This window comes from Molothrus ater, chromosome 16 (assembly GCF_012460135.2).
Source record: "Molothrus ater isolate BHLD 08-10-18 breed brown headed cowbird chromosome 16, BPBGC_Mater_1.1, whole genome shotgun sequence".
Classification (NCBI taxonomy): domain Eukaryota; kingdom Metazoa; phylum Chordata; class Aves; order Passeriformes; family Icteridae; genus Molothrus; species Molothrus ater.
Window position 1 is genome coordinate 1,516,768 of NC_050493.2, and position 26,791 is coordinate 1,543,558.

The window sequence follows — 26,791 nt, forward strand, 5'->3', positions numbered from 1 at the left end:
CAGAGGGAACGGCCTCAGGCTGGGCCAGGGCAGCTCAGGGTGGGATTTTAGGGAAAATTCCTTCCTGGAAACGCTGCCCAGCGCTAGCACAGCTGCCCAGGGCAGGGGTGGAGTCCCCATCCCTGAGGGGATCTGACAGCCCTGTGCATGTGGCACTTGGGGACATGGGTCAGTGCTGGCTTTGGTTTCGGGGGGAATGGTTGGATTCTGTCTCAGAGGACTTTACCAGCCTCAACAATTCCATGTGGGGGCCATGGCCAGCCCTGCCCCAGCCCTGGGTTGCTCAGCTCAGCTCTGCTCCCGGTGCCTTTGGGGCTTCCTGCACTCGGGGTGGGACCCTGTCCCTGGGGCAGAGACCCTGCGGGACCCCCCTGCAGCAGCTCCAGTGTCCGGCACCGCTCTGCACCTTGTGTCCCCGCTGCTGCGTCCCTCCAGTGCCACCAGTGCCACCAGTGCCAGCCCTCCCATCCCTCCCCTTGTCCCCGCGGGCCCTGGGGGCGGGCAGGGGCCGATTTTGGGGACAGAGCTGAGGGTTCCCCTCCTTCCTGCATGCCGGCGGTGTCAGGATGTGCCCAGGCTGGCACAGGGGCCGTCCCCGTGTCCCCCGTGTCCCGCCGTGGCCATGGCGGGGCTGTGCCCGCCCCACGCTGCGTGACCCGCCCCGCACACGCGGGGACCGCCCCGGGGGTGGCGCTGGGGACGCGCCGGGGTCCCGCAGCCTCCCCGGGGCCATGAAGGTGAAGGTGATCTCCGTGCTGGAGGACAACTACATGTACCTGGTGATCGAGGAGAGCACCCGGCACGCCCTGGCCGTGGACGCCGCGGTCCCCAAGCGGGTGAGCGGGTCCGGGGAGTGGCGGTGGCTCCATGGCCGAGTATCCGTGGGACATCCCCGGGCAGGGCAGAGCCCTCCGTGCCCTGGCTGTGGCTGGGACCCCTGCCCTGCCCTGCCCTGCCCTGCCCGGGCTCCGCGGGGTCCCCGAGCCGTGCCGCGCCCCGCAGCGAGCGGGATCCCCCCAGAGCCGGCCCCGGGCAGGGTGACCCCATGGGCACCCCCCCTTTCCGGGGCCGCCGTGCCCCCCGTGCCGCCGTGCCCGCTGTCCCCGGTGCCAGCCCTCCGCTGTCGCGGGTTTTCAGCGTTCGGTGCTGACTCGGGCATTTCCTTCCTCCCGGAGCCGGAGCAGCTCCTGGCCCTGGGTGTTGAGCTGGCACCGGAGCCTCCTGGCAGCCGAGCGGGGCTGGCAGTGCCCTGCGGCCAGGGTGGGTGGCACGGCCGCCGTGTCCCTGCCGCGGCGGTGGCACTGTGCTGTCCTCTGTGCCTTCCCTAAGAAAGCACCGGCCGAAAATGCCCCCATGGCCGTGGTGCCATGCCCCTGCTCCAGGCAGGGTCACACCTTTGTCCCACCCTCAGCCGGTGCCTCCTCAGGGGGTGCTTTTGGGGGATCGCCCTGCCTGGTGGCACAGGGGACAGGTCACTGTGTGGGTGTGTGTCACCTCCCCTGCCCTCTCACCGCTGCTCTGGGTCCCTTTCAGCTGCTGGAGATCATCAGGAAGGAGGACGTGGTGCTCAGGGCCATCCTCACCACCCACCACCACTGGTAGGTGTGACCCGCTCAGGGTGGCCGTATCCCCGTGGGGACGGTGCCCAATCCCAGTCCCAAACCCATTTCCATTCCCAGTCCCAATCCCAGTCCGTGCTCTGCCCTAGGGACCACGCCAGGGGCAATGAGGAGCTGGCCCAGCTGCTGCCAGGCCTGCAGGTGTTCGGGGCTGACGAGCGCATCGGGGCCCTCACACACAGGGTCAGCCATGGCCAGGAGCTCTCGGTGAGAGCCTGCAGGGCTGGGGACACCGGGCATGGACCCACACACGGCTCCTGCTGCTGCATGGGGTGGTCCTTGCTGGGGGCCAGTGGGGAGCAGAGTGGGGTGGTCACACTGTCCCCAGTGGGGTGGAGAATGGGGTGGTCACGCTGTCCCCAGTGGGGAGTGCAGTGGGGTGGTTACACTGTCCCCAGTGGGGAGTGCAATGGGGTGGTCACACTGTCCCCAGCGGGCTGGTCACACTGTCCCCAGTGGGGAGTGCAATGGGGTGGTCACACTGTCCCCAGTGGGGTGGTCACACTGTCCCCAGTGGTCCCCAGTGGGGTTGGTGCTGCTGGGCCATGCTCAGCACTTGGTGTCCTGGGGTGGGTGCAGATGTGGCCCCACAGATTCCAGGACCCTCATCCCAATCCCAGCCTGTTTGGGGTTGTGCTGCAGGCTCTCACCCTCTCCTGGGGCTGGGTCCCAAATGCCATCAGAGCAGACACAGCTGGACCCACCCAAAGCCCCCTCAGATCTGTGGCCTGCTGGGCCCCAGGCAGGCGTGGGGAGGTCTGGGGGTCTGTTGGTCCCCCTCAGGAGGACCCTGACCCTCTGTCCCCCCAGTTTGGGACCATCAGGGTGAGGTGTCTCTTCACGCCATGCCACACCTCGGGCCACATGTGCTACTTCATGTGGGAGGACGATTCCCCAGATGCTCCCGCTCTGTTCTCAGGTACCCCCCTGCCCACGTGCCCCCCGTGGCTTTTGGGGACACACTCCCTGTGTGCTGCCTGTCCCCACACTCAGCCCTGCTGGGGTGACCCTGGCACCCCCATTCCCAGCCCTGGGGCCCCTCGGTGCCCACCCCTGTCCCACAGGTGACACCCTGTTCGTGGGGGGCTGCGGGCAGTTCTTCGAGGGCACAGCGGAGCAGATGCACACCAACCTCACCCAGATCCTGGGCACCCTGCCCAAGGACACGGTGAGTGTCCCCTTCCAGCCTGGGGGGGCTCCTGGGGCTGGGAGGGGGCTCAGGGCAGGGATCTGGGGCTCAGGACAGGGATCCTGGGCTCAGGACAGGGATCTGGGGCTCAGGGCAGGGATCTGGGGCTGAGGACAGGGATCTGGGGCTGGGACAGGGATCTGGGGCTCAGGGCAGGGATCTGGGGCTCAGGGCAGGGATCCTGGGTCAGGGCAGGGATCTGGGGCTCAGGACAGGGATCTGGGGCTCAGGGCAGGGATCTGGAGGTGGGACAGGGATCCTGGGATCAGGGCAGGGATCTGGGGCTGGGACAGGGATCCTGGGATCAGGGCAGGGATCTGGGGCTCAGGGCAGGGATCTGGGGCTCAGGACAGGGATCCTGGGATCAGGGCAGGGATCTGGGGCTGAGACCTGCCCTTGGAGAAGGTCTGATGCCCGCTGCCTCCTGCAGAAAATTTTCTGTGGCCACGAATGCACCGTCAGAAACCTCAAATTCGCCTTGAAGGTGGAGCCAGAGAATGAAGTGGTGAAGGAGAAGCTGGCGTGGGCCAAAGTAAGTGACGGTGCCCCCTGTGCCAGGGGGGCTGGGGTGTGGGATGGCAGTGGGACACCTTTGGACACCTTTGTTCCCCTGGCAGCAGAGGGATGACGAGGACCTGCCCACGGTGCCCTCCACGCTGCAGGAGGAGTTCCTGTACAACCCCTTCCTGCGGGTCACGTAAGCACTGTGGGCTCTGCCCCAAACCTGCTCCCAAAACCCTCCTGCACCATCCCTGCTCCCAAAACCCTCCTGCCCCAAACCTGCTCCCAAAACCCTCCTGCACCATCCCTGCTCCCAAAACCCTCCTGAACCATCCCTGCTCCCAAAACCCTGCTGGGAAATCCCAGCCCGGGGCCAGGGGAGGCTGCCCGGACATGGGGTCACCCCAGAGCCACCCCAGAGCCCCCGTGTGCCCCAGCAGAGCCAGCACAGGGTGGCAGTGCCCACTGTCCATGTGTCCATCCCAGCACAGGGTGGCAGTGCCCACTGTCCATGTGTCCATCCCAGCACAGGGTGACAGTGTCCTGCTGTCCATCCCAGCACAGGGTGGCAGTGCCCCACTGTCCATGTGCCCATCTCAGCACAGGGTGGCAGTGCCCACTGTCCATGTGCCCATCCCAGCACAGGGTGGCAGTGCCCACTGTCCATGTGCCCATCCCAGCACAGGGTGGCAGTGTCCATGTGTCCATCCCAGCACAGGGTGGCAGTGCCCACTGTCCGTGTGCCCATCCCAGCACAGGGTGGCAGTGCCCACTGTCCATGTGCCCATCTCAGCACAGGGTGGCAGTGCCCACTGTCCATGTGCCCATCCCAGCACAGGGTGGCAGTGCCCACTGTCCATGTGCCCATCTCAGCACAGGGTGGCAGTGCCCACTGTCCATGTGCCCATCCCAGCACAGGGTGGCAGTGTCCTGCTGTCCATCCCAGCACAGGGTGGCAGTGTCCTGCTGTCCATCCCAGCACAGGGTGGCAGTGCCCACTGTCCATGTGTCCATTCCAGCACAGGGTGGCAGTGTCCATGTGTCCATCCCAGCACAGGGTGGCAGTGCCCCACTGTCCGTGTGCCCCATTGCCCATGCCAGGCCAGGGCGTGTCCCCTGTGTCCCCAGGGCTCACAGGGCTGTCCCCTTGCAGGGAGGAGGCCGTGCAGAGGTTCACGGGCAGGACAGACCCCGTGGAGGTGCTGAGGGCTCTGCGCTCCCACAGGGACAACTTCAAGAAGCCCAAGGAGAGGCCCAACCCCCAGGCCATGCTGGCCTTTCACTGGGGGCTCTTTGGGCCCTTCCTGGAGAAGAAGTGACACCCCCGAGGTGCCAGGGCTCCCTCCTGGCTGGGCCCAGCTCAGCTTGGCTCCCAGCTGGATTTTGGGGCTGGATTTTCTCTTTCAGCTGCTTGTGTGAGGCTGCTCTGCTCTGCTCTGCTCCCCCCTGGCTCCTGGGGTTCCTGTGCAGCTCCTGGATCCCTTTGGGGGGATCCCAGGCTGTGGGACCCCCCCCTTGGGGCTGGGGTGCTGGCAGAGGGTCAGGCTTGGAGCAGGGGACAGTGCCAGTTTTGGGGAGCTGCCATGGAAGGAGCCAGGGCTGCTCAGGACTGTGGTGCTGTGCCCATGGAGCCCCTGCCTGCCCTGCATCCCCATCCAGGGCTGCTGTGATGTGGCTTTGGGACTCCTGGGAGCCCTCCTGGCCCTGCCTGTCCTGCTCCAGCCCCTCTGGCCCCGTGTCCTGCCTGATGGACACTGGGACGTCACTGGTGGCACTGGTGGCACCAGAACCCACCCAGCTCCAGCCCTGTGCTGACAAATCCCCCATCACAGCAGTTTGGGTGGGTTTTCCCTCTCTTTTTTCCCTGTTTTCCAGTAGGTCCCACAGGGATTTGTGGCCCAGTGGCTGCCCTGGGGAGCCCTTGGGGTGTCCAGGTGGAGCAGGGTCAGACCCAGCAGGGATTTCCCAAGGGGGGGCAGAGTTCAGGCAGCCAAGACCAAAGTGCTGCCAGGCATCCCTTTCTGCTTTTTGCTTTTTCCAAGACAAAAACTGGGAAACACTCGGTGCCAACTCCATGGACTTTGCCTTGTCAAGAGCCAGGGAGCAGCTGGGGCTGCACAGCCTTCGCTTTGTGCAAAATCAGGGCTGTGTTTTATTTATTTTTGTCTGAGAAAGGAGCAGAGTTTTATTTGCAGCTGTTGGGAAGCACTTCACACCACTGAAGTCATTCCATTTTTTTTTTTTTTTTTTTTTTTTGTGAAGAAAATGAGTGTTTGATGGCAGCTCCCAGCACTGGGACAGAGCTGATTTCAGGGATTTTCATGTGTGGACTGTGACTTTCTTTGTTGCCACTGGAGTCTGGTTTGGGGCTTTTTCCTGTGCTACAAACCAAGTTGTTTTATGGGTTTGTTTTTTTTTTTTTCTTTTATTAAGTTATAGTTTGTATTTACTTGGCATGGAAGGGGAAGGATTTATCCAGCTGCAAAAGCTCCCTTGGTACCAGGGCCTGCATTCCCCAGTTCCCATGGAATGCTGGATTGTGGATGTCCCCTTTGGGATTCTGTTTCTCCTGGGAGCAGGGATGCCCCTGTGGGTGTGAAGCAAAGCTGGGGCAGGTTCCAGCTCCTCTGGTGCCAGCCAGGGAGCCCAGGGTGCCCCTCTGGGTGTGTTGGTGACCTGGGAACTGGGCAAGTGACCCCAAGGGCAGATCCCCGGGCATTTCATTCCTCAGCTCATTCAGCCTCACTGAATTTTGTGCATTTCTGAGCTGGATGTGCTGAGTCCAGCCTGGAGCCCCTCCCTGGCCATTCCCTGCTTCAGCCAAATCCCTGCATGGCACAGGGAATTCTCTGGAAGCACCACTTTGCTCCTCAGGAAGGAAGGGAGGGGGCAGCAGGGGGACGCTGATGCCTTAGAACACTGTGAGGTCATGAATGATCAGCAACAGCTGAAAAATGGAAAGCTTTTAATTAAAAACATGAAAATTCAGCATTTGCTCTGTGGATTCATTGGAACAAAGTGCAGAGGAGGCTCTGGTTCCTGGCAGCCCCAGGTCAGGGATTATTCTGTGGTAATTTCAGGATGTTATCCAGCTGTAAGTGCCTGTTTTGTCTGGATTTAGGGATATTATCCCTCAGGAAGTGGCTGCTGAGGGTGGGTAAATGTGACAATTCTGTCACTCCCTGCTGAGTGCTTCTTAGGAAGAAAACACAGAGAAGGAACTGCCCTTGGTATAAATTATTATAATTTAAGGAAAAGGAATCACAGGGGTTTTGTCCAGCATTCACTCCAGTCCCTCTGCAGCCCCAGGGATGATCCCAGGCTTTGGATCCCCTCTCTGAGGGCACTGCAGGGCAGTGAGAGGGAGAGCTCCAGGCCTCAGGGGACCATTTCCAATGGGATGAGGCTGTTCCAGCAGGGGCAGGCACAGGCCTGAGTGCTGTGACAACCCAGCAAGGCCTGGGGGAGGAATACTGGGCTGTGACACAAAGCTCAGCCTGGAGCTGAGCTCTCAATCCTTGAGCTCCTCAGCTCTGGCAGCACTGGGGCTGTCCCATCAGCCTGGGACGTGTTTCTGCCTCTCCTGCTGTGTCCCTGTCAGACTCTGGGGCTTATTCCCATCCCCTCAGATTTGGGGCTTATTCCCATCCCCTCAGATTTGGGGTTTATTCCCATCCCATCCCCTCCAGCTGGAGGAATGAGCACAGTGCCTTTGCCAGAGGCAGATTTGGGGTTTATTCCCATCCCATCCCCTCCAGCTGGAGGAATGAGCAGTGCCAGGCACTTTGCCAGAGGCAGGAGCTGCCCAGAGTCCCTGGAGGGTCAGCAGTGGCAGCTCAGAAGGCACTGAGGCTCCCCGGGCAGGGCAGCTCTCACCATTTGATGCTGAGGGCAGAGCTGGCTCTCTCCACAGCGTGGTACTGCGTGTGCAGCACCTGCAGGGCCCTCTCTGAGCCCCAGCCCCCCAGCCAGTGCTCATAGAGCTCCCTCACAGCCTGGTTTTCCTCTGGCATCTCTGCCCTCAGGGATTCATACAACCTCTCCACCTGCTGCAGCTCCTCCTTGCTGGATTCCCCCTCCAGTTTGATCTGCCCTCCTCCATTCAGACAGCCTGGGGGAAAATAAAAAAACAGAAATGAAGAACTTCAGCTGGGAAAACACCCTCAGAAACTCCAGGTCATTTATCCTGCTCCTGCAAACAGCTGCAGGGATGAAAACACCCCAGGGATGGAGGTGCCCTCCCAGTTATCTGCCAGCAGCAGGGCCACAGGGCAGGGAGATGGGGGCTGGCTCCAGCTGGGGCTCTGCCAGCTCTTATCTCTTATCTGCTGCCCCCAGGAGGGAGCCTGAGCCCAGCCCAGGTGAGCCCAGCCTTGCAGGCTGAGCTGCAGGAAAGGGAAAAGTGCCTGGGATGAGTTCTGGGGGCTGGGAGGGCCCTTGGGAAGGAGCAGCTCCGAGAGGCAGCAGGGGCCCCTCAGGGGGCTCAGGCTGGCCCTGCTCCCAAGGGAGCCAGCAGCAGCACAAGGAAAATGGAAGCAAATATTAAATATTCCTCCACCAGCCACAGCAGCGTTTTCTCTAAGTGTGATGGCAGGTTGGGGCAGTTTCAGGGGGAAAATCCCCTCAGGTACCAGAGCTCAGGAAATTCTCCTTAAAAGCAGTTAATTAATTGATTATGAAAATGTTGTGTGCTGGAATTCAACTGCAATTCTTTAAATCCTGAGGAATTATTGGGAAATATCCCCCCCTCCCCCAGCTGTGCTGGTGTGGCTGTCACAGCCCAAGGGGGTGAGGATTCTCCCTTTTCTCCTGTCTGGAATGCCCTGGAGCTCCCCCAGGCTGGAGATGGAGCAGCCTCACCTGAGGGACAGGCCATGACCTCCACGTAGTGATAGGGGCACTTCCCTCTCTTGAGCTTCTGCACCAGGTTCTGGATGTTCCTGAACCCATAGGCCAGAGCAAAGTGGAGCAGGACCTGCCCATCCCTCTCCAGGGTCACCTCCTGGAAGTCCTTGTTCCTGAGGGAGCAGAGCACAGCAAGTGGCTTCTCCAAATCAGTTTCTATTTTAATCTTCAAAGGGCAAAACCCAAATTCTTTGTGAGTCTCACTGAAGAGCTGTCCCAGTTCTGGGCCATCCAAGGAAAACAGGAAGGAATTCCTTCCAGAGCCTTCCAGGATTGCTGGAGCCACCTGAGCAGAGTTTGCTGGAGGACATCTGTGCTGGATGAAGCCTGAAAAGCTCAGCACAGGGAGCCCCTCCCTGACAGACCTGAGTTCCTTCAGCCAACATCAATTGGGGATTTTTGACTTCTGCTGGATCATAAAACATGGGAACAAACCCTGATTGAGGATTCCAGATTTCTAAGGTTAGTGGGAATACCTGGTCCTGATAACAAAGTAAGTCATTTGATTTTTATCAAGTTTTTGAGACTGGTTTTTCTGCTTCTTAAACCAGGGAATCCTACAAAAAAAATGCTCATGAGGGATATAATTAAATCCAAAGGATACATTAAATTAGAACTGGGAAGCCAGAAGGAATCTCAGGTGGATGAGCCTCAATGCTCAAACTCAGTGATTAATGTTGTGTTTCACTACAGTTAAACAGAGCCCCAAAGCCCTCCCACAAGGTTCTTTGGGATCAATAATCAGTGACCAATGTTCCTGATTGGCCTGATCCAAGGTGAGGAATCCCAGCTCCACGACAGCTCTGCCTTTTCAATTACTCTAAAACTTTATAATTATTCTAAAAGTTATCAGTGGGAGAATCCACCAGGCCAAACTCCAGGGTGTGGCTGGAGAAGGGGCTGGAATTCTCCCTGGAATTGGCTGATTTATTTAACGTTGGCTGATTACTGCTGAGCAGCCAATCTCAGCCTGGACGCGAGCTTTAACATCGCAAAAAAAAACCCCAAAACTTCAGCCCATCAACAAGGAGAGAATTGTTGAGAAAAACCCAGAGTTTTCAGTGGGATTGCAGCTCCTTACTTGAGAGGTCTGTAGTGGATGGAGGCCCCCTGGATGCCGAAGAGCTGGCGGGCGGCGTGGGTGAAGATGTGCTCCAGGAACCCGCCCGAGCCCCCGCCGCGGTGTGAGCTCAGCTCCTCTGCAGCCCTGCCGAGCCTGGGGGCACAGCAGCAGCACCTCAGAGCCTGGGGGCACACACACAGCCCCAGGGGGCCCCAGGGAGCCAAAGTGCAGCTGCCCCCGAGCTCCAGCCTCTGCCCTGCTCCTGGCAATGGTGCCATGGGGTGTGCCAGGGGATGTGGCTGCTCCTGGAACCCTGCAAGTGTCACAGGACAGGCTGGACAGGGCTGGGAGCAGCCTGGGATGGTGGAAAGTGTTGGGGTTGGATGGTTTCCAAGTCCTTCCCACCCAAGCCATTCCAGGATTCTCTAATTAATCCTCATTAATGGATGGATAACTCGGGGAGGAGCGGCCTGGAGCAGCCTGGGATGGTGGAAAGTGTTGGGGTTGGATGGTGTTCAAGTCCTTCCCACTCAAGCCATTCCAGATTCTCTAAATAATCATCATTAATGGATGGATAACTCAGGGAGGAGCAGCCTGGATTTGCACTGGGTGTTTTGGTAATTTGGTTTTCTTACAGAAGGGGTTGGGGTTGGATGGTTTTCAAGTCCTTCCCACTCAAGCCATTCCAGATTCTCTAAATAATCATCATTAATGGATGGATAACTCAAGGAGGAGCAGCCTGGGACAGTAGGAAGGTCGTTGTTTGCACTGGGTGTTTTGGTAATTTGGTTTTCTTACAGAAGGTGTTGGGGTTTGATGGTTTCCAAGTCCTTCCCACCCAAACCATTCCAGGATCCTCTAATTAATTAATCCTCATTAACTGATGGATAACTCAGGGAGGGGCTGCTGCTGAACCTCTCTGGTGTTCCAGTGCCAGGAGCTCTGGGATATTCCCTTGCCCTGAAGCACAGGCAGCTCTGGGTGCTCAGTGCAGAGCCAGCCCTGCTGTCACCCCAGACCCCAAAATGTGCAGCTGGCCCTGGAGCAGAAGTTCCTCCTCAGCTCAACCACCCCAGTCCCATCTGACACGTCCTAAATGTCATTTTTCACCAACAGCCTCCTGCAGATTAACTGGGTGACCTAAATATTTGTTATTTCTGCTTTCATTCTGGGATCTTTGCAGTGGCTCTGCTAAGGAGGAGCAACAGCTTCTGCTTCAGGAAATTTTTAGCACTGGGACAGATTCTTGTCCTTCCCAAAGCCTGCAGCAGCTTTTTGTGGGATGAAAGGAGCTGGAGTGATTGTCCAGTGGAAATTCACCACATTCTGTACAAGAAATGTTTTAACTCCCAATTGTTCTGGTTCAAGTAACACAAGAAACCAAATCAAGGGCAAACACACTTGTGTAAAACAGCAGGAAAAGGGGAATTCTGAACTCTCTGAATCCTGGAGGAAAGGGAATTCTGAACTCTCTGAATCCTGGAGGAAAGGGAATTCTGAACTCCCTGAATCCTGGAGGAAAGAGAGCAGGGAAAAGGGAATTCTGAACTCCCTAAATCCTAGCAAAAAGAACAGGGAAAAGGGGAATTCTGAACTCCCTAAATCCTGGAGGAAAGAGAACACGATTGAAATGGGATTTTGCTCTTACATGGTGTCCAGGGGAGAAGGATCTACATCTGACAGGGACACTCCTTCTTGCTCCAGCAGCTTCAGCACTTCCCCTAGGGCAGAACCAGGCACAAAGAGTTCTTATTTTTGGGATACAGGCAAACAAACCCCCCAGAGTTTGAGGTAACTGCACCTGCATTTTACCAGGGCATGATTTGCCCTATTAAATATAAATATAGATCAATACCCAACCTCTGTCACAGACAAAGGGTTAGTGAAGCCAGGGAACACTGCAAGGCTCCCAGAATTTGCTGGAATTGGGAATCTCCTGTGGCTCTCTTACCTGTGGTGATGACACAATCCACATCCCTGGTCTGGTATTCCTGGTTGAAGAAGTCCGGCCTGGAGGCCTCCAGCTTTTTGTCATAGCAGGGCATGACAGTGACGTGGTAGATCCTGTCAGGGGGCAGGTGCTGCAAGGGAGACAAGGCTGGGGCAGCCCAAATCCCCCTGGCCCCAGGGAGTGCATTCCAGGAGCAAAGGAGTGGGGGAAATAATGCCACTGTGCCAAATATGAATGAGTATTTGTGTGTTTAAATATTTGTGAGTCAATGAAATGATTTCTCTCCTAAAGCCAATTTTAGCTGCAGGCAGTGTCAGCAGTCAGGGACCTTCAGAGGTTTCAGGGAATCCTGGAATGGTTTGGGCTGGGAAGGACCTTAAACCCCAACACCTCCCACTGTCCCAGGCTGCTCCAAGCCCTGCCCAGCCTGGCCTTGGACATTCCAGGGATCCAGGGGCAGCCCCAGCTGCTCTGGGAATTCCACCCCAGCCCCTCCCCACCCTCCCAGGGAGGAATTCCTTCCCAACACCATCCAACCCTGTGTCCTGGCAGCCCAGGCCTTTGGGAATAATCCCTTTCCATCCCTCCTGAGGCTCCCTTCACCTGCTGGAAGTTTCCCTCACTCTGGTGCAATGATCCAAGGTCAGGCAGAGAAGCCAATAATCCCTAATTAAGGCATTAGGGAATAAACTTCCTCCCTGCTCCCAAAGCTCAGCCCTTGGGGACTTGATCTGGAATCCCACAAAACCTCAGGATCATCCAAGCAATGAACACAGGCTGAGCAATCAGGTCACTGACCCTGGGCCACTCTTTCAGTCTCTTGTGCCAAACATTGCCAGAAATTGCCAAATTTTGTCCCAAATCTGCAGCTGCCTCATGCAAGTGTCCCAGGCAGTAATCCCCCCAAGAAATCCCAGTGGGTGCTGCAGCCCTTTCTGGCTGTGGGGATCTCCAGCTCCCACCTGGGAAGATTCCAGGGGTTCCAGGCTGAGGACAGCAGCAGAACATGAGGCTGGGAATGAGGGATCACTTTTGGATCTGCACCTAAGCCCCCACTGCAGCCTTGGCTTGGGTCACTTCTTTGAAATTATTCACCAAATTTAAACAACAATGGCACAAAGACACTGACAATAAGGTTCCTCAGCTCTCCCAAATAATTCAGAGGCTTTAATTTAATTAGCCCATGCTCAGTGTTCTACCCTAATTACTACTCATTAGCTAAGGCAGAAGTGAGGAAGATTTCTGCCTTCTGCAAGGCAATACTGACCCTTAAATGTGTATTACACAGCAAATTTATAAATAATCAGCCTAAAGTGTTGAATTGGAGGAGTTTTGCAGTAAGCAGAGCATTTTTAGAGCTGTACCTGCTGCTCTGCAAAGTAGCCCTTGACCAGGGAGCCCATGACCTGCTGGGGGGATTTGGTGGTGCTGATGTGGGGGATGATGAAGCTGCCGTGGGTTTTCTCTGCATAGCAGATCCAGCCTGCAAGGAACATCACCCAGAAATACAATTAAAAAACAAGAACAGGCCTTCACCCTGCCCATTCTCCCCAAACCCCGGGTTTAGTGCCATTCTCAGCCTCAGCTCAGCACAAAAAGCAAAGCAAGTGTCAGCCCAGATTGATCTTAAGGTGTCTCTCCACTGCTTTAGCACCAAAATCTGTGCTGTGAGGAGAATCATCCTGCAGGTAAGAACATCCATTTGCAGCTTTCTGAGCAGCTGCTGGATTTGGGATTGCAGCTGGAGCTGCAGGCATACCTGGGCAGGCAGAGGCCAGCATGGGCAGGGCCTTTTTGTCCTCTGCTTGTCTCTGGAAGCGCCTCACAAACTCCTGCTGGCTCTCCAGGAGGCTGAAGTTCCTGGAGAAGGTTGTGTCAAACACGTGGTGCACACCTGGGCAGGACAGCAGCTGGGTTAAAAACCTCAGCAGACAGCAAAATACAGCAAAAAACCTCCCACTTCAACCAGGGGCAAGCTCAGGCACAGGTGCAGGGCCCTGCAGTTGGCAGGGGACATTTTTCAGCAGGGGAAGAGGAGGAAAGGTGACAGGAGAGGTGGAAATGTAAAATGTTAAATTGTTTTCAGTGGTTCTTTACAGGTTTTATGGACTGTGGAATGGTTTGGGGTGGAAAGAGCCTCAAAGCTCAGCTAGTTCCACAGGCAGGGGCATCTCCCACTATCCCAGGGTGATCCAAGCTGGCCCTGGACACTTCCAGGGATCCAGGAGCAGCCTCAGCTTCTCTGGGAATCTGTGCCAGGGCCTGCCCACCCTCCCAGCCAGGAATTCCTTCCCAGCATGGCATCTGTCCCTGCCCTCTGGCAGTTTAAATCCCTTCCCTTGCCCTACCCTTCCAAAAAAATCCCTGCCCCTCCTTTTCCCAAGCTTTCCTCCCCTCTCTCCAAGCTCATCGTGGGACTGAAATTTTGGACAGCCTGGAATCCCTGTGGGGGTTAAATCCCTTTAACCTGTGCTCAGCCCAGAGAGCAGGAAACCCCACACTTGCCTAAGCCCTTGAGGAAGGTGGTCAGCTTCTGGGCTGTCTCCAGCAGCCCCAGTTTGCACCTTGCAGCCAGGGAGGCTCTGGACTGGGGGGACACAGAAACCACCACCAGCTTCTGCTCGTGGGCAGCAGCAGCCTGGAAAACAGCAAACAACCCCAAAGTGGCAGAGCTGGCAGCACCACAGAGCTCACCCTGAGGAAGGAACCTGCACCAAAAACCCTTGAAAAATGAGAATAAACCCCAAAGTGGCAGAGCTGGCAGCACCACAGGGCTCACCCTGAGGCAGGAACCTGCACTAAATCCTTGAAAAATGAGAAACAACCCCGAAGTGTGGCACAGGCAGAGCTGGCAGCACCACAGAGCTCACCCTGAGGAAGGAACCTGCACCAAAAACCCTTGAAAAATGAGAATAAACCCCAAAGTGGCAGAGCTGGCAGCACCACAGAGCTCCTCAGGCTCACCCTTACAACTTTAAAAATGAGAAGCAGCCCCAGGAGTGCAGTGGGGTCTCCGAGGGCTCAGGAATTCCCTTTTCCTGTGGATTTCCCCCCTTTTCCTGCAGGGTGAGTGGGACCCACCTTGTTGAGGGCCAGCACCTTGCAGAGCTCCCCGTGGCTCTGCTGGCTCACCAGGACACTCTCAGCTGAGGTGATGCAGCCACTGCAGGCCAGGCAATCATTCAGAGTGATTTTGGCCTTCTCCAGCTTTTGGGCTTCCCCATCCTACAAAAAAAAAACAACAAAAAACCCAGAGCAGGCTCAGTTCTGACCCCAGAAATTAAGGAGGAGCTTCCCCACTTTGTTACAAATAATGAAGGTGTTGTTCTTTTGATTTTTACATCTTTATTTTAATGAGATGAGGACAAAGCCACCTGAATTTGGCTGCTTTTAATGGGGTTGTTTGGCACAGCAAAGGGGATTTCATCCCAGACACTGGAAGGGAATATTTCCCTTCTATCTGCCCTGAATAATTTGAATTTCCCAAGAGATTCTCCTCTAATCATCACTCCTCAGTAAAGCCAGGAGTAGACCAGGAAATGAGGCACTATTAACATTTTAAAGTAAGGAACCAGGCTCCTTTGGAAGTGCTGTGCCCTCCTTTTTTTAAATCAAAATCTGCCTCAAGTTCCAAGTTCCATTCCCAGAGGGATTCCCAGCCTGGTTAACTGAACAGTGCCAACTTTTTTTGGTGAAAATAGGAAAAATTCAGCCTGAATTCTGGAAGCTTCTGAATTCCTCAAGCTTTTAAAGAAATAATTTGAAATATTATTTTTTTTAATCAAACACAATTTATTAAAAATATCTTGATTAAATCTCTGAGTGAGCACAAGGACATTGTTACAACCAACCTGGAACTGCCAATCCTTAAATATTGATAAAATAAATAAACTTTTCATCTTATCTGTTCTCTTATGAAAACCATCACCAATTAATAGCAGTATTTCAGAGTATAAAAAACTGGAATAAATTGGAATTACTAATTATAAAATGACTGCTTAGAAAAGAATTTATAAATTAAAATGCTGATAAATTGAAGTTTAATACAATATCAGCTTATCTGCTCTTATATTAATAATCAGTAATTAATGCCAGCGTTTCAGAGCGTAAAAGTGGCACAAAATTGGAATTATTGATTATAAATTAAAAAGGAAAAAAAGCCAGGAATGCTGACAGCACCTCTTTGAGGCATTAAATGGATGAAGATAATTAAATTACTTAAAGTACACTGATTTTTCTGGGTTTTTTACAGTGAACAAAGACGCCACGTACCTGATTGACCTGGAAATAGCTTCCATCAGCTTCAATTCTGATCTTGGCTGCTGCTTTTCCAGGCTTTTTGTCCACTTTGACAGGCTTGATGCATTCCTGAAAGAGCAGCAGAGCCTGGAGGTGAGGGGCTGAGCAAGGCAGAGGGGATTGATAAAAAATCAATATTGAGGATTGGATGAAAAATAAATATGGGGGATTGAATAAAAATAAATATTAGGGAATTGGATTAAAAAATCAATATAGGGGATTGGATAAAAAATAAATATAGGGGATTGGATAAAAATAAATATTGGGGATTGCTAAATAAATATTGGGGATTGATAAATAAATATAGGGGATTTGATAAAAAAATATTGGGGATTGGATAAAAAAAATATTGGGGATTGAATAAAAATAAATATAGGGGATTAAATAAAGAATAAATATAGGGGATTCAATAAAGAATAAATATTGGGGATTAAATAAAGAATAAATATAGGGGATTCAATAAAAAATAAATATAGAGGATTCAATAAAAATAACTATAGGGATTGAATAAAAAATAAATATAGGGGATTCAATAAAAATATAGGGGATTCAATAAAAAATAAATATTAGGAATTAAATTTTAAAAAATAGGGGATTCAATAAAAAAATAAATATAGGAGATTGGATAAAAAATAAAGAACTCAAGGGATCAAAGAGTAGCTCTGGATCCTGCCCCTCAGTCCAGGCTGGAATTTCCCCGAGTTTCTCTCAGCCCTGCCAGAGGGATGTGGGGCAGAGGCTGTGTCCTGCTCACCCCCTGGGAACAGGAGGAACAATTCTCCAGCATCATCCCAGCCCAGCCCAGCTCTGCTGCTCCTCAGCAGCTCAGCTCTGGGTCTGGAGCTGTGGCAGGAACAGCCAGCCCCTTCCTCCTCCTCCTCCTCCTCCTCCTCCTGCTGCTGCCCAGGTCCCAGCTCAGCTGCAGGGAGGTGCCAGTGCCCAGCCCAGCTGCCTTTGGGGACAGAAGGGGCTCAGTGCCACCCTGCCCTGGTGCCCCAGCACGAGTCCCAGGGGGTTTCTGGATTTTATCCTGATTTTATCTGGATTTTACCCTGATTTTATCCTGATTTAAGTGCTCAGGCACCCCTGACTCCGTGTCCTGCTCCTCCTTTGAGGCTCCCCTAAACGAATCCCCCGGCAGGAACCCCTCACTCAGATCCTTCACTCAGAACAAAGGCAGGGCTGGTTTTTCCAGGAGGAATTCCCTTACAAACCCAAACCCAGGGAGAATTCACCGTTTTGGGGTTTGCTATTGCCCTGCCCACAGTCCCAGCTCGGTTCTTCTGCCGTGCTTCTCAGCAAACACAGGACACAAATCTGGATATAAATCCTGGGTATGAATCTGGATATGAATCTGGGTATGGATCCTGGGTATGAATCTGGATCTAAATCGTGGATATAAATCCTGGATATGAATCTGGATATAACCTGGGTATGAATTCTGGATATAAATCTGGATATGAATCCTGGATGTGAATTTGGATACAAATCCTGGGTAAGAATCTGGATACAAATCCAGGACTGACATCTCGGGTGTGACCCCACAGTGACTCACAGTGTCCCAGTGACCTCGCAGTGACCCCATGGTGTCCCACAGTGTCCCCGCGGTGTCCCCGAGCCCTGCCCCGGCCCTGTGGCAGGATCAACTCCCAGCCCTCCTTTCCGCCCAGCAGCGGGAGGGGTTTGATGGCCGGGCACGGCCCCGTGCGGCGACACCGAGGGGCAGAGGCTGAGGTGGCACCGCCGCCTCCCCTCAGGGCCCACCCCGGGAGTCCCCGCGGGTCCCCGGCGCCGTCACCTGCGAGGGGGCGATGAAATCGTCCAGATCCGTCAGCTGCAGCACCCCGCTGAAGCGCGCCGCCATGGCTGCCGCCAAGCGAGCCGTGTGTCGTGACACGGGACTACAGCACGGCCGGAAAGCGAGCCGTGTGTCGTGACACGGGACTACAGCACCGCCGGAAAGCGAGCCGTGTGTCGTGACACGGGACTACAGCAACACCGCAAAGTGAGCCGTGTGTCGTGACACGGGACTACAGCACGGCCGGAAAGCGAGCCGCGCGTCGTGACACGGGACTGCCACACCGCCGGAAAGCGACCCGTGTGTCGTGACACGGGACTACAGCACGGCCGGAAAGCGAGCCATGTGTCGTGACACGGGACTACAGCACTGCCGCCAAGCGAGCCGCGCGTCGTGACACGGGACTGCCACACCGCCGGAAAGCGACCCGTGTGTCGTGACACGGGACTACAGCACCGCCGGAAAGCGAGCCATGTGTCGTGACACGGGACTACAGCACGGCCGGAAAGCGAGCCGTGTGTCGTGACACGGGACTACAGCAACACCGCAAAGTGAGCTGTGTGCCGTGACACGGGACTACAGCACCGCCGGAAAGCGAGCCGTGTGTCGTGACACGGGACTACAGCACCGCCGGAAAGCGAGCCGCGCGTCGTGACATGGGACTGCCACACCGCCGGAAAGCGAGCTGTGTGCCGTGACACGGGACTGCCACACCGCCGGAAAGCGAGCCGTGTGTCGTGACACGGGACTACAGCACTGCCGCCAAGCGAGCTGTGTGTCATGACACGGGACTGCCACACCGCCGGAAAGCGAGCCGTGTGTCGTGACACGGGACTGCCACACCGCCGGAAAGCGAGCCATGTGTCGTGACACGGGACTACAGCACTGCCGCCAAGCGAGCCGTGTGTCGTGACACGGGACTACAGCACCGCCGGAAAGCGAGCTGTGTGTCGTGACACGGGACTACAGCACGGCCAGAAAGCGAGCCATGTGTCGTGACACAGGACTACAGCACCGCCGGAAAGCGAGCCATGTGTCGTGACACGGGACTACAGCACTGCCGCCAAGCGAGCCGTGTGTCGTGACAGGGGACTACAGCACCGCCGGAAAGCGAGCCATGTGTCGTGACACGGGACTACAGCACCAACGGAAAGTGAGCTGTGTGTCGTGACACAGGACTGCCACACCGGTACAAAGCGAGCCGCATGTCATGACACGGGACTACAGCACCAACGGAAAGCGAGCCGCGTGTCGCGTGTCGTGACATGGGACTACAGCACCGCCGCCAAGCGAGCCGTGTGTCGTGACAGGGGACTACAGCACCGCCGGAAAGCGAGCCATGTGTCGTGACACGGGACTACAGCACCAACGGAAAGTGAGCTGTGTGTCGTGACACAGGACTGCCACACCGGTACAAAGCGAGCCGCATGTCATGACACGGGACTACAGCACCAACGGAAAGCGAGCCGCGTGTCGCGTGTCGTGACATGGGACTACAGCACCGCCGCCAAGCGAGCAGCCACACGTTGCACAACCGGACTGCCACACCACTGCAAAGTGAACAGCAGCACTGACAGTCGTAAAAGCGCTCGCAGTTACAATATGCTTTTTATTTTTGCTCTGTAAATATCAGCTTTTTGGAATAAACTGATACTGTATAAGGTCTTTTGGCGTTATAAGCAAATAAAAAAGTGTCAGCGCTAGGAAAATTTGGTGTAATTCCTCTTCTTTGAGGCGCTGGGGGGTGTTGAGAATCTCCTGCCTCAAGGGGATCCCAAAATTAAATTAAAAAAAAAAAAAGGTACAAAATGAGGGGAATTCCCTGCAGCTGCTGGGCCCAGCCAGGTGCTCAGAGGGTGCTTAAGGAGCACATTTAGGGTGGGGAACATTTGGGGTTTTGGCAGAGTGGGAGGCAGGGAGTAGCTGAAGTTTGCTCTGATCTTTGGGACTGGGCTGTGCAGGACCTGGCACCCACTGCAAGTGACTCTGTACGTACACTTATTATATTTATATTTGTATCTTTTTATATTTATGCATATATATGTTTATATTTACACTTATATTTACACTTATATTTTTAATTTCTATTCATATATTTCATGTTTATATTGATATTTGTTTACATTTCCCTCTCTATTTCTATTTCTCCCCCAGCAGGTTAAGCTGCCCTGCTCACCCCCAGGTGCCAGCCTTGCCCTCCCAAGCTGGGCACACCCCGAGCTCCTTTTCCTGGATTTCCTTGTGCTGGGAGTGAGGAATGAGGCAATTCCAGCCAAATGAGGGTCCCTAGCAGGAGCTGCAGCATTTGGGGTGCCCCCAGCACCTCTCCCTGCCTCCCCTGGGAATGTGGGGACAAACCCCAACTGGTGGGCTGGGGGCTCTGGGGAGCCTGGCAGGGGATCCATGGGATGGGATCCATGAGATGGGGATGGGGTGGGTTCCATGGAATGGGATCCATGGGGTGGAATGGAATAGGATGGGATGGGATCCATGGGGTGGAAGAGGATGGGATGGGATCCCTGGGAAAGGATCAGATGGGATGGGATGGGATCCATGGGATGGGAAGGGATCCATGGGATGGGATGGAATAGGATAGGGTGGGATCCATGGGGTGATATCCATGGAATAGGATCCATGGGGTTCCTGGGCAGCCTTGGTCACCCCTGAGCTTCCTCCTGCTGCAAGCCACTTTCCCAGTGACCCTAAAACCCGTCACACCTCTCTCTGCTGTGCCAGGAGTGTCCCTAGAGTGTCCCCAAGGCCCATGGGATGGGATCCATGGGATCCTGAGCAGGAGGGGCTGGGATCCATGGAGTGGGGTGGGATCCCTGGGATGGGATCCTGAGCACGAGGGGCTGGGGCACTGCTGGGCCCATTTCTGCTGCTCCCCAAACGTGGCACAGAGGCACAGCACGTGTCCCAGCAGTCCCTTTTCCCCTCTCCTTGCTCAGTTTGTTTGCTCTGCAGGGCTCGGAGCCTTCCCTGAGCGTGGTTTGGGCCTTGTGCAATGCAAACAGCACAGAGCCAAGGAAAGCTCTTGTGCAAACCTGCAGGGAGGAGCAGTGGGGTTGAATTCCAGCTACAAAGGGATGGTTGGTGCTGCTGGGCCTTCTGGGGGTGTCCCCATTGCCCCTGGGACACAGGAGGGGCTGCAGGAGGGCTCCAGGGCAAGGGATCAATCCAAGGGATCCATCAGGGCTGGGGTTAGAGGGCTTGGGGTGTTTGTGGTTTTTTTTCTACAGGTCCCAGAGCAGGGGATAAATCAGGATTGGGATTTGGGGTGTTTGTAGAATTTTTCTGCAGTTCCCAGAGCAGGGGGTCAATCAGGATTGAGTTTAGAGGGGTTGGGATGTCTGTGGGATTGGTTTGCAATTCCCCGAGCAGGGAAAAAGTTGGGATTTGGGATGTTTGTGGGATTGCTCTGCAGGTCCCAGAGCAGGGGAAAAATTAGGATTTGGGTTAGAGGGGTGGGAGTGTTTGTATTTTTGCCCTGCAGGTCCCAGGGCAGGGGAAAAATTAGAATTGATTTTTGGGGTGTTTGTGAGTTTGTTTTGCAGTTCACAGAGCAGGGGTTAAATCAGGGCTGGCTTTAGGGGTTCTGGAGTGTTTGTGGGATTTTTCTGCAGTTCCCAGAGCAGGGAATAAGTCAGGATTGGGGTTAGAGGGGTGGCAGTGTTTGTATTTTTGTTCTGTGGGTCCCAGGGCAGGGGATAAATCAGGATTAGAGGGTTTGGAGGTAGGAAAAGCTCTCTGACACCCCTGCCTTCCCTCTCTCCTTCTTTGTTGCTGAAAATCCCCCTCAGGTGAGGGGCTGAGGATGGGATCACAGAATCACTGGGGTTTAAAAAGACCTTTAAAACCCCAGCACTGCCAGGGCCACCCCTAGAACCTGTCCCCAGCTCTGAAATCCCTGCAATGACCCCAGCACCGCCCTGGGCAGCAGTGCCAGGGCTGCTCCCCCCTCTGGGGGAGGAAATTCTTTATTAATCTCCAAATTAAACCTCCCCTGGTGCACCTGGAGGCCATTTCCTGCTGTCCTGTCCCTGCTCCCGGGGTGCCTGAGCTGTGACACCCAAACCCCCACCCCGGGCTGGCCCCTCTGGCATTTCTGGGCGTGGGCTCTGCAGCTCCTTGGAGCCAAAATTTGTTTCTGTTCCTGAATTCCCTGCTGGGAACTGCAGCCCTGAGCAAACAGAGTGACACAAACTCCTTGGGGAGGCAAATATTGTCCTGTTTGTGGCACTGGGATCTCCCTGCTGGTGACATTTACGGAGGCTGTGTCACCCTGGGGGCACGGGCTGGGCTGAGCTCCTCTTCCTTCCTCATCCTCATCCTCCTCATCCTCCCCTCAGCTCCATGCCAGGTTTGGCACTGGAAATTTTTATGGTGGGCAGGGCTAAAACAGAGACAATGGCTAAAATTAAAATTTTATGGCTAAAACAGAGACAATGCAAAGGAACAAACTCCATTTCCAGAAGGTTTAAACTGGGTTTAAGCAGTTTAACCTATTGCAGCATGCATGTTTTTTATACATTCTTATAAAACTCATAAATTTAACTTTATTCATAGGTCAGAAAAGACAAAGCGTTCATTGCAATAGGGAATTGCAGATTCGTTGGAATAGAGAATTTTATTCCAAGTGAGCCCCAGGTTTCTCTTCTTTCTCCTTTCTTTCATTCTTGGTTTCTCTGTCAATGACCTTGGTAGGAAATTCTTTCCACGTGGATGTTCTTCTCAAAAAGTTGCCGTGAAAGCTCCTGCACAAGGGTGACACTGGAGCAGCCCTGTCCCCCATCCCTGCTGCAGCTCTCCCCTCTGAGGAGAAAAAAATCCAGTTTTTTCAGGAGGAAAACCCAGGATGAGGTGTTGGAATGTGAAATGCAGGGAACTCCCAGAACGAACTGATTGTTGTTGTGAAAAATCAGCATCCACTTGGTGAGGAAATGGCATCCACAAGTCCCAAAAATCAAAGGAGTCAGAGGTGAAACAAAGCTAAAGAATTGCCTGGACATATTAAAGAAAACCCTCAAATATTTATATATATATATAATAGAAATAATATGTAATATATTATATATAACACACATATATATAAATACTCAAATATATATCTATATAATAGAAATAATATATTATATATAAATATATAAATATATATGATAATATATAATATATATTATAATTATGTTTATATTATAAAATATCTTTAATTATATAATATAAATTGGAATATAATTATATCTTTTACAGAGAAATATAGAAATATAAAATATTTATATTTTATATTTATATATTTTTCTGTAAAATTATAAATATATATAAATATATAAAAATATATAAATATATATTATATAAAATATAATTATATATAAATAATATATAAAATTATATAAAAATCATAATATATAATTATAATTATATAAAAATCATAATATTATAAATTATCATTTCTACATGATAATTATATAAATATCATAATTATATAATTATAAAATTAATTATATAATTATATATAATTATATAAATAATATATAATTATTATATAAAATAATTATAATGATTATATAATTATAAAATAATTATATAATCATAATAGTTATGATTATATAAATAATTATATTTATATAATTATTTATATAATTATATAATTAATATAATTATTTATATAATTATATAAAAATCATAATATTATAAATTATCATTTCTACATGATAAATATATTTATAATATATGAATATATAATAGAAAATGTATATGAATATGCCTTTAAACAGTGCAATCAAACAATACATAAGGAAATTTGTTATAGCAATTGCTGTGCTTTTGGCAGTTTGCTGGATTTTATTTCTTACTCAGCCTTTAAAAAGTTGAAATTGAGCCTCGTTGCTCACCCTGAGACAGGCTTAGCCAGCCCCGGCTTAGCTGGGCCAGCACAAAGCCCCATTGTCCGGCCTGGGCAGGATTTATTGTCCCTGTCACACCTGGCTGAGCCCAGCCCTGCCCACCTGGGCAGGCTCGGGCTCATTTGGGGCTGTCCCCCCCCCCCCATTTTGGGGTGTCCCACCCTTCTCCTCCCAGCCAGGGGGGGCCTGGTGCAGAACTGGGAGAAGATTTTTGGGGAAAAAGCATCTTGGAGGCAGAGGCAGGGCTGGTGTGTTATGGGGTGAGTGAATTAAAGGGGATTTTTTTATTCCAGATGAGTTCCAAAATCCCTCTCACAGACCCTTGTAGGGCTGGTGTGTCTTAGGGTGACTTAAAGGGGATTTTTTAATTCCAGGTGAGCCCCAAATCCCCCTCACAGACCCTGCAGGGCTGGTGTGTCACAGTGGTGAATTAAAGGGGATTTTTTTTATTCTAGGTGAGATCCCAAATCCCCCTCACAGAGCCATGTAGGGTCATGGGGTGCATTAAATGGGATTTTTTTATTCCAGGTGAGCCCCAAATCCCTCTCACAGACCCTGCAGGGTCATGGTGTGAATTAAAGGGGATTTTCTATTCCAGGTGGGCCCCAAAAGCCCTTCACAGAGCCCTTTAGGGGTGCTGTGTCATGAGGTAGAGCTAAAGGGGATTTTTTTTTTTAATTCCAGGTGAGACCCCAAATGCCCCTCACAGTCCCTGCAGGATTATGGGGTGAATTGAAGGGGATTTTTTAATACCAGGTGAGCTCCAAATGCCCCTCACAGGCTCTGCAGGGCCGGTGTGTCACAGTGGTGAATTAAAGGGGATTTTTCTTTTATTCCAGGTGAGCCCCGAAATCCTCAAAAAAAGCCAAAAATCCCCAAAAAAGTGCCAAAAATCCCCCTCAAAAAAAGCCAAAAATCCCCAAAAAAGTGCCAAAAATCCCAAAAACGCCAAAACCCAGAGCTTTGGTCTCTGAAACCCAGCCAGAGGATCCTCAGAGGCCTCTCGCCTTGAGCTCCAGCCCTGTGACTAATTAATGACTAATGACTAATTGCGCTAATTCCCGTGTGCTGGTGGTCCCTGCGGGGTTGGAGCTTTGGGATGGGGCCCGGGGGGAGCCTCTGAGTCAGAGCAGCCGGGTTTGTTCGTGACTCCAGGAATTCCCGAGGGCGGCCAAGGACCTGGAGCGGGCTGGGACCCGCGGGGGTGTGGTGGCACTGGGAGGGGACAGCGACACCAATTATTGATGGCCAGGAACGGGCAAGCCCAGGCCCGGAGCTGGGCTTGGCAAAAAAACCTGTCTGGAGAAGCGCCGAGAAAGTGACAAATCACGATTTTTACAATTTGGTTGGTTTTTTTTTTTGGTTTTGTTTGAGGTTTTTAGGTGGTGGTTTTTTTTTTTTTTTTTTTGGTTGGTGGGTTGGGGTTTTTTTGGTGTTTTTGTTTGGTTGGTTTTGGTGGTTTTTGTTTTTTTCTTGTGTTTGGGTTTTTTTTGTTTTGTTGGGGTTTTATTTTTTGGTGGGGTTTTTTTTTGTTTGTCTTGGGGTTTTTTTGGTTGGGTTTTTTTTTTGGTTGGGTTTTTTTTTGTGGGGGGGGTTGGTTTTTTTGTTGGTTTTTTCTTTTTTTTTTGGGGTTGTTTTGTTTTGGGGTTTTTTTGTTCATTTTTTTGTTTTGTTGGGGTTTTATTTTTTGGTGGGGTTTTTTTTTTTGTTTGTCTTGGGATTTTTTTGGTTGGTTATTTTGGTTGTTTTTTTTTTTTTTGTGGGGGCGGTTTGTCTTGGGTTTTTTTGGGTTTTTGTTGGTTTTTTCTTTTGTTTTTTGGTGTTTTTTGGTTTGTTTTGGTGGTTTTTTGTTTTGTTTTGTTTATTTTTTTTCCCCAAATCTGAGGATGTAAAATTACCCTGAGATGAACCCAAAGGCACCGAGCTCCCAGCCTGACATCCACATGGTCCGGAACCATGGAATATCCTGAGTGGGGAGGGCTCACAGGGGTTGTATCCCAATAAATCCCATCCCTGGAGCGCTGTCCAAACTCTCCTGGAGCTCTGTTCGCTGCCAGCCCCCCCTGGGGATGAACCTTTCCCCCAACCCATCCTGGCACAGCTCCATGCCCCCCTCCTGCCTGCCCAAACCTCTCCCAGCTGGGGCTGCCTGGCACACCCAGACATTTCCTGGCAGCTCCGGGCACAGAACGGATCCATCCCTGGTGCCGAGCCCTCCCCGGGGCTTGCAGGGAGCGCTGCCCAGCCCGGGCTGGGTCAATCCGGGCAGGGACGGACAGACCCGGCTGGCTGCGGGTCCCGGCCCTGCCCAAGAGCCCCGGCTTTGTCCCGCAGCCCCTCTGTGCTCCTGGAGCCAGGGAGTGCCCGGTTCCATCCCCTCTGTGCTCCCGGAGCCAGGGAGTGCCCGGTTCCATCCCCTCTGTGCTCCCCGAGCCCAGGGAATGCCCGGTTCCATCCCCTCTGTGCTCCCGGAGCCCGGGAGTGCCCGGTTCCATCCCCTCTGTGCTCCCGGAGCCCGGGGAGTGCCCGGTTCCATCCCCTCTGTGCTTCTGGAGCCGGAGAGTGCCCGGTTCCCGCTCCATGCCCAGGGAATGCCCGGTTCCCTCTCCATCCCCTTTCTGCTCCCGGAGCCCAGGAGTGCCCGGCTCCCGCTCCATTCCCGGCTCCATCCCCTGTGAGCTCTCGGAGCCCGGGAGTGCCCGGCTCCATCCCCAGGGAGTGCCCGGTCCCTGCTCCGTGCCCGGGGAGTGCCCGGTCTCCGCTCCCTCCCCTCGGTGCTCCCGGAGCCCAGGAATGCCCGGCTCCCGCTCCATCCCCAGGGAGTGCCCGGTCCCCGCTCCATCCCCTCGGTGCTCCCGGCGCTCAGGGAGTGCCCGGGCCCGTTCCATCCCCAGGGCGTGTCCCGCTCCATCCCGGGATGCAGCAGCCCGGGCCACGCCCCGGCTCGCCCGTCAAAAGGAGCCCGCGGTGCCCGGGCGTGCCAGGGACCGGCACGGGCACAGGTGAGCGCCACAGGGGCCCCTCTGGGCGGGCACGGCCACCCCCTGGCCCTGGGCCACCCCCTGGGTCATTTCCTCTTTCTCTGCCACCCCCTGTCCCTCTGCCGCTCCCCTGGGTCATTTCCTCTTTCTCTGCCACCCCCTGTCCCTCTGCCACCCCCTGGGTCATTTCCTCTTTCTCTGCCACCCCAGACCCAGCTCAGGGCGTGGTGCCTTCATTAACTCCAAATTCTCCCTGTGTTTTCCTGGACCCCCCACCCCAGGAGTTGTCCCCATTTTTTGGGGCTAATTTTGGGGTTTGTGAAGGGTGTTGGGGTGTCCAGATTTCCACCTGACTGTTACCTTTCCTCCTCTGGGTTTGAGGTTGGTATTCATTTATTTCTCTTAGGTTTTTCCTTTCTGAACTGGTTCCTGTGGCTCTCCTGAAGACCTGTGCTGGTTTGGTTTTTATTTATTTATTCCTCTTTGGTTTTTCCTTTCTGAACTGATTCCCGTGGCTCTCCTGAAGACCTGTGCTGTTTTGGTTTTTATTTATTTATTCCTCTTTGGTTTTTCCTTTCTGAA

General features: G+C 53.2%; 2 protein-coding genes across 3 annotated transcripts; one reads left to right on the forward strand and one right to left on the reverse strand.

The window, feature by feature from the left end:
* Window positions 1-664: 664 nt before the first annotated feature.
* Window positions 665-6,297, forward strand: HAGHL (hydroxyacylglutathione hydrolase like). Its single transcript, XM_036392440.2, has 8 exons — window positions 665-836; window positions 1,534-1,598; window positions 1,709-1,826; window positions 2,430-2,538; window positions 2,684-2,787; window positions 3,239-3,340; window positions 3,426-3,505; window positions 4,463-6,297. The coding sequence occupies exons 1-8, from the start codon at window positions 732-734 to the stop codon at window positions 4,626-4,628; spliced, it is 849 nt and encodes a 282-aa protein (XP_036248333.1). The 5' UTR covers window positions 665-731; the 3' UTR covers window positions 4,629-6,297.
* CIAO3 (cytosolic iron-sulfur assembly component 3) lies at window positions 6,258-17,404 on the reverse strand. 2 transcript variants are annotated; one of them, XM_036392438.1, is made up of 11 exons: window positions 17,326-17,404; window positions 15,501-15,596; window positions 14,310-14,453; window positions 13,734-13,866; window positions 12,988-13,122; window positions 12,593-12,711; window positions 11,229-11,358; window positions 10,926-10,998; window positions 9,296-9,430; window positions 8,170-8,327; window positions 6,258-7,420 (listed from the first exon to the last, which is right to left on the reverse strand). In XM_036392438.1, exons 1-11 carry the CDS (start codon window positions 17,389-17,391, stop codon window positions 7,182-7,184), a joined length of 1,428 nt encoding a protein of 475 aa, XP_036248331.1. In that variant the 5' UTR covers window positions 17,392-17,404; the 3' UTR covers window positions 6,258-7,181. The 2 variants fall into 2 exon arrangements, with proteins under 2 accessions (XP_036248331.1, XP_036248332.1); XM_036392439.1 differs by lacking the exon at window positions 9,296-9,430.
* Between the last annotated feature and the right edge of the window lie 9,387 nt (window positions 17,405-26,791).

Bases quoted from the DNA above. Each gene is read 5' to 3' on its own strand.
- HAGHL (XM_036392440.2), top strand. From the start codon at position 732: ATGAAGGTGAAGGTGATCTCCGTGCTGGAGGACAACTACATGTACCTG. The intron at 1,827-2,429 runs GTGAGAGCCTGC...CTGTCCCCCCAG, and splicing joins GCCATGGCCAGGAGCTCTCG to TTTGGGACCATCAGGGTGAG. The intron at 2,788-3,238 runs GTGAGTGTCCCC...TGCCTCCTGCAG, and splicing joins GCACCCTGCCCAAGGACACG to AAAATTTTCTGTGGCCACGA.
- CIAO3 (XM_036392438.1), bottom strand. From the start codon at position 17,391: ATGGCGGCGCGCTTCAGCGGGGTGCTGCAGCTGACGGATCTGGACGAT. The intron at 13,867-14,309 runs GTGGGTCCCACT...GCTGTTTTCCAG, and splicing joins AGGTGCTGGCCCTCAACAAG to GCTGCTGCTGCCCACGAGCA. The intron at 9,431-10,925 runs GTAAGAGCAAAA...CTGTGCCCCCAG, and splicing joins CCTTCTCCCCTGGACACCAT to GCTCGGCAGGGCTGCAGAGG.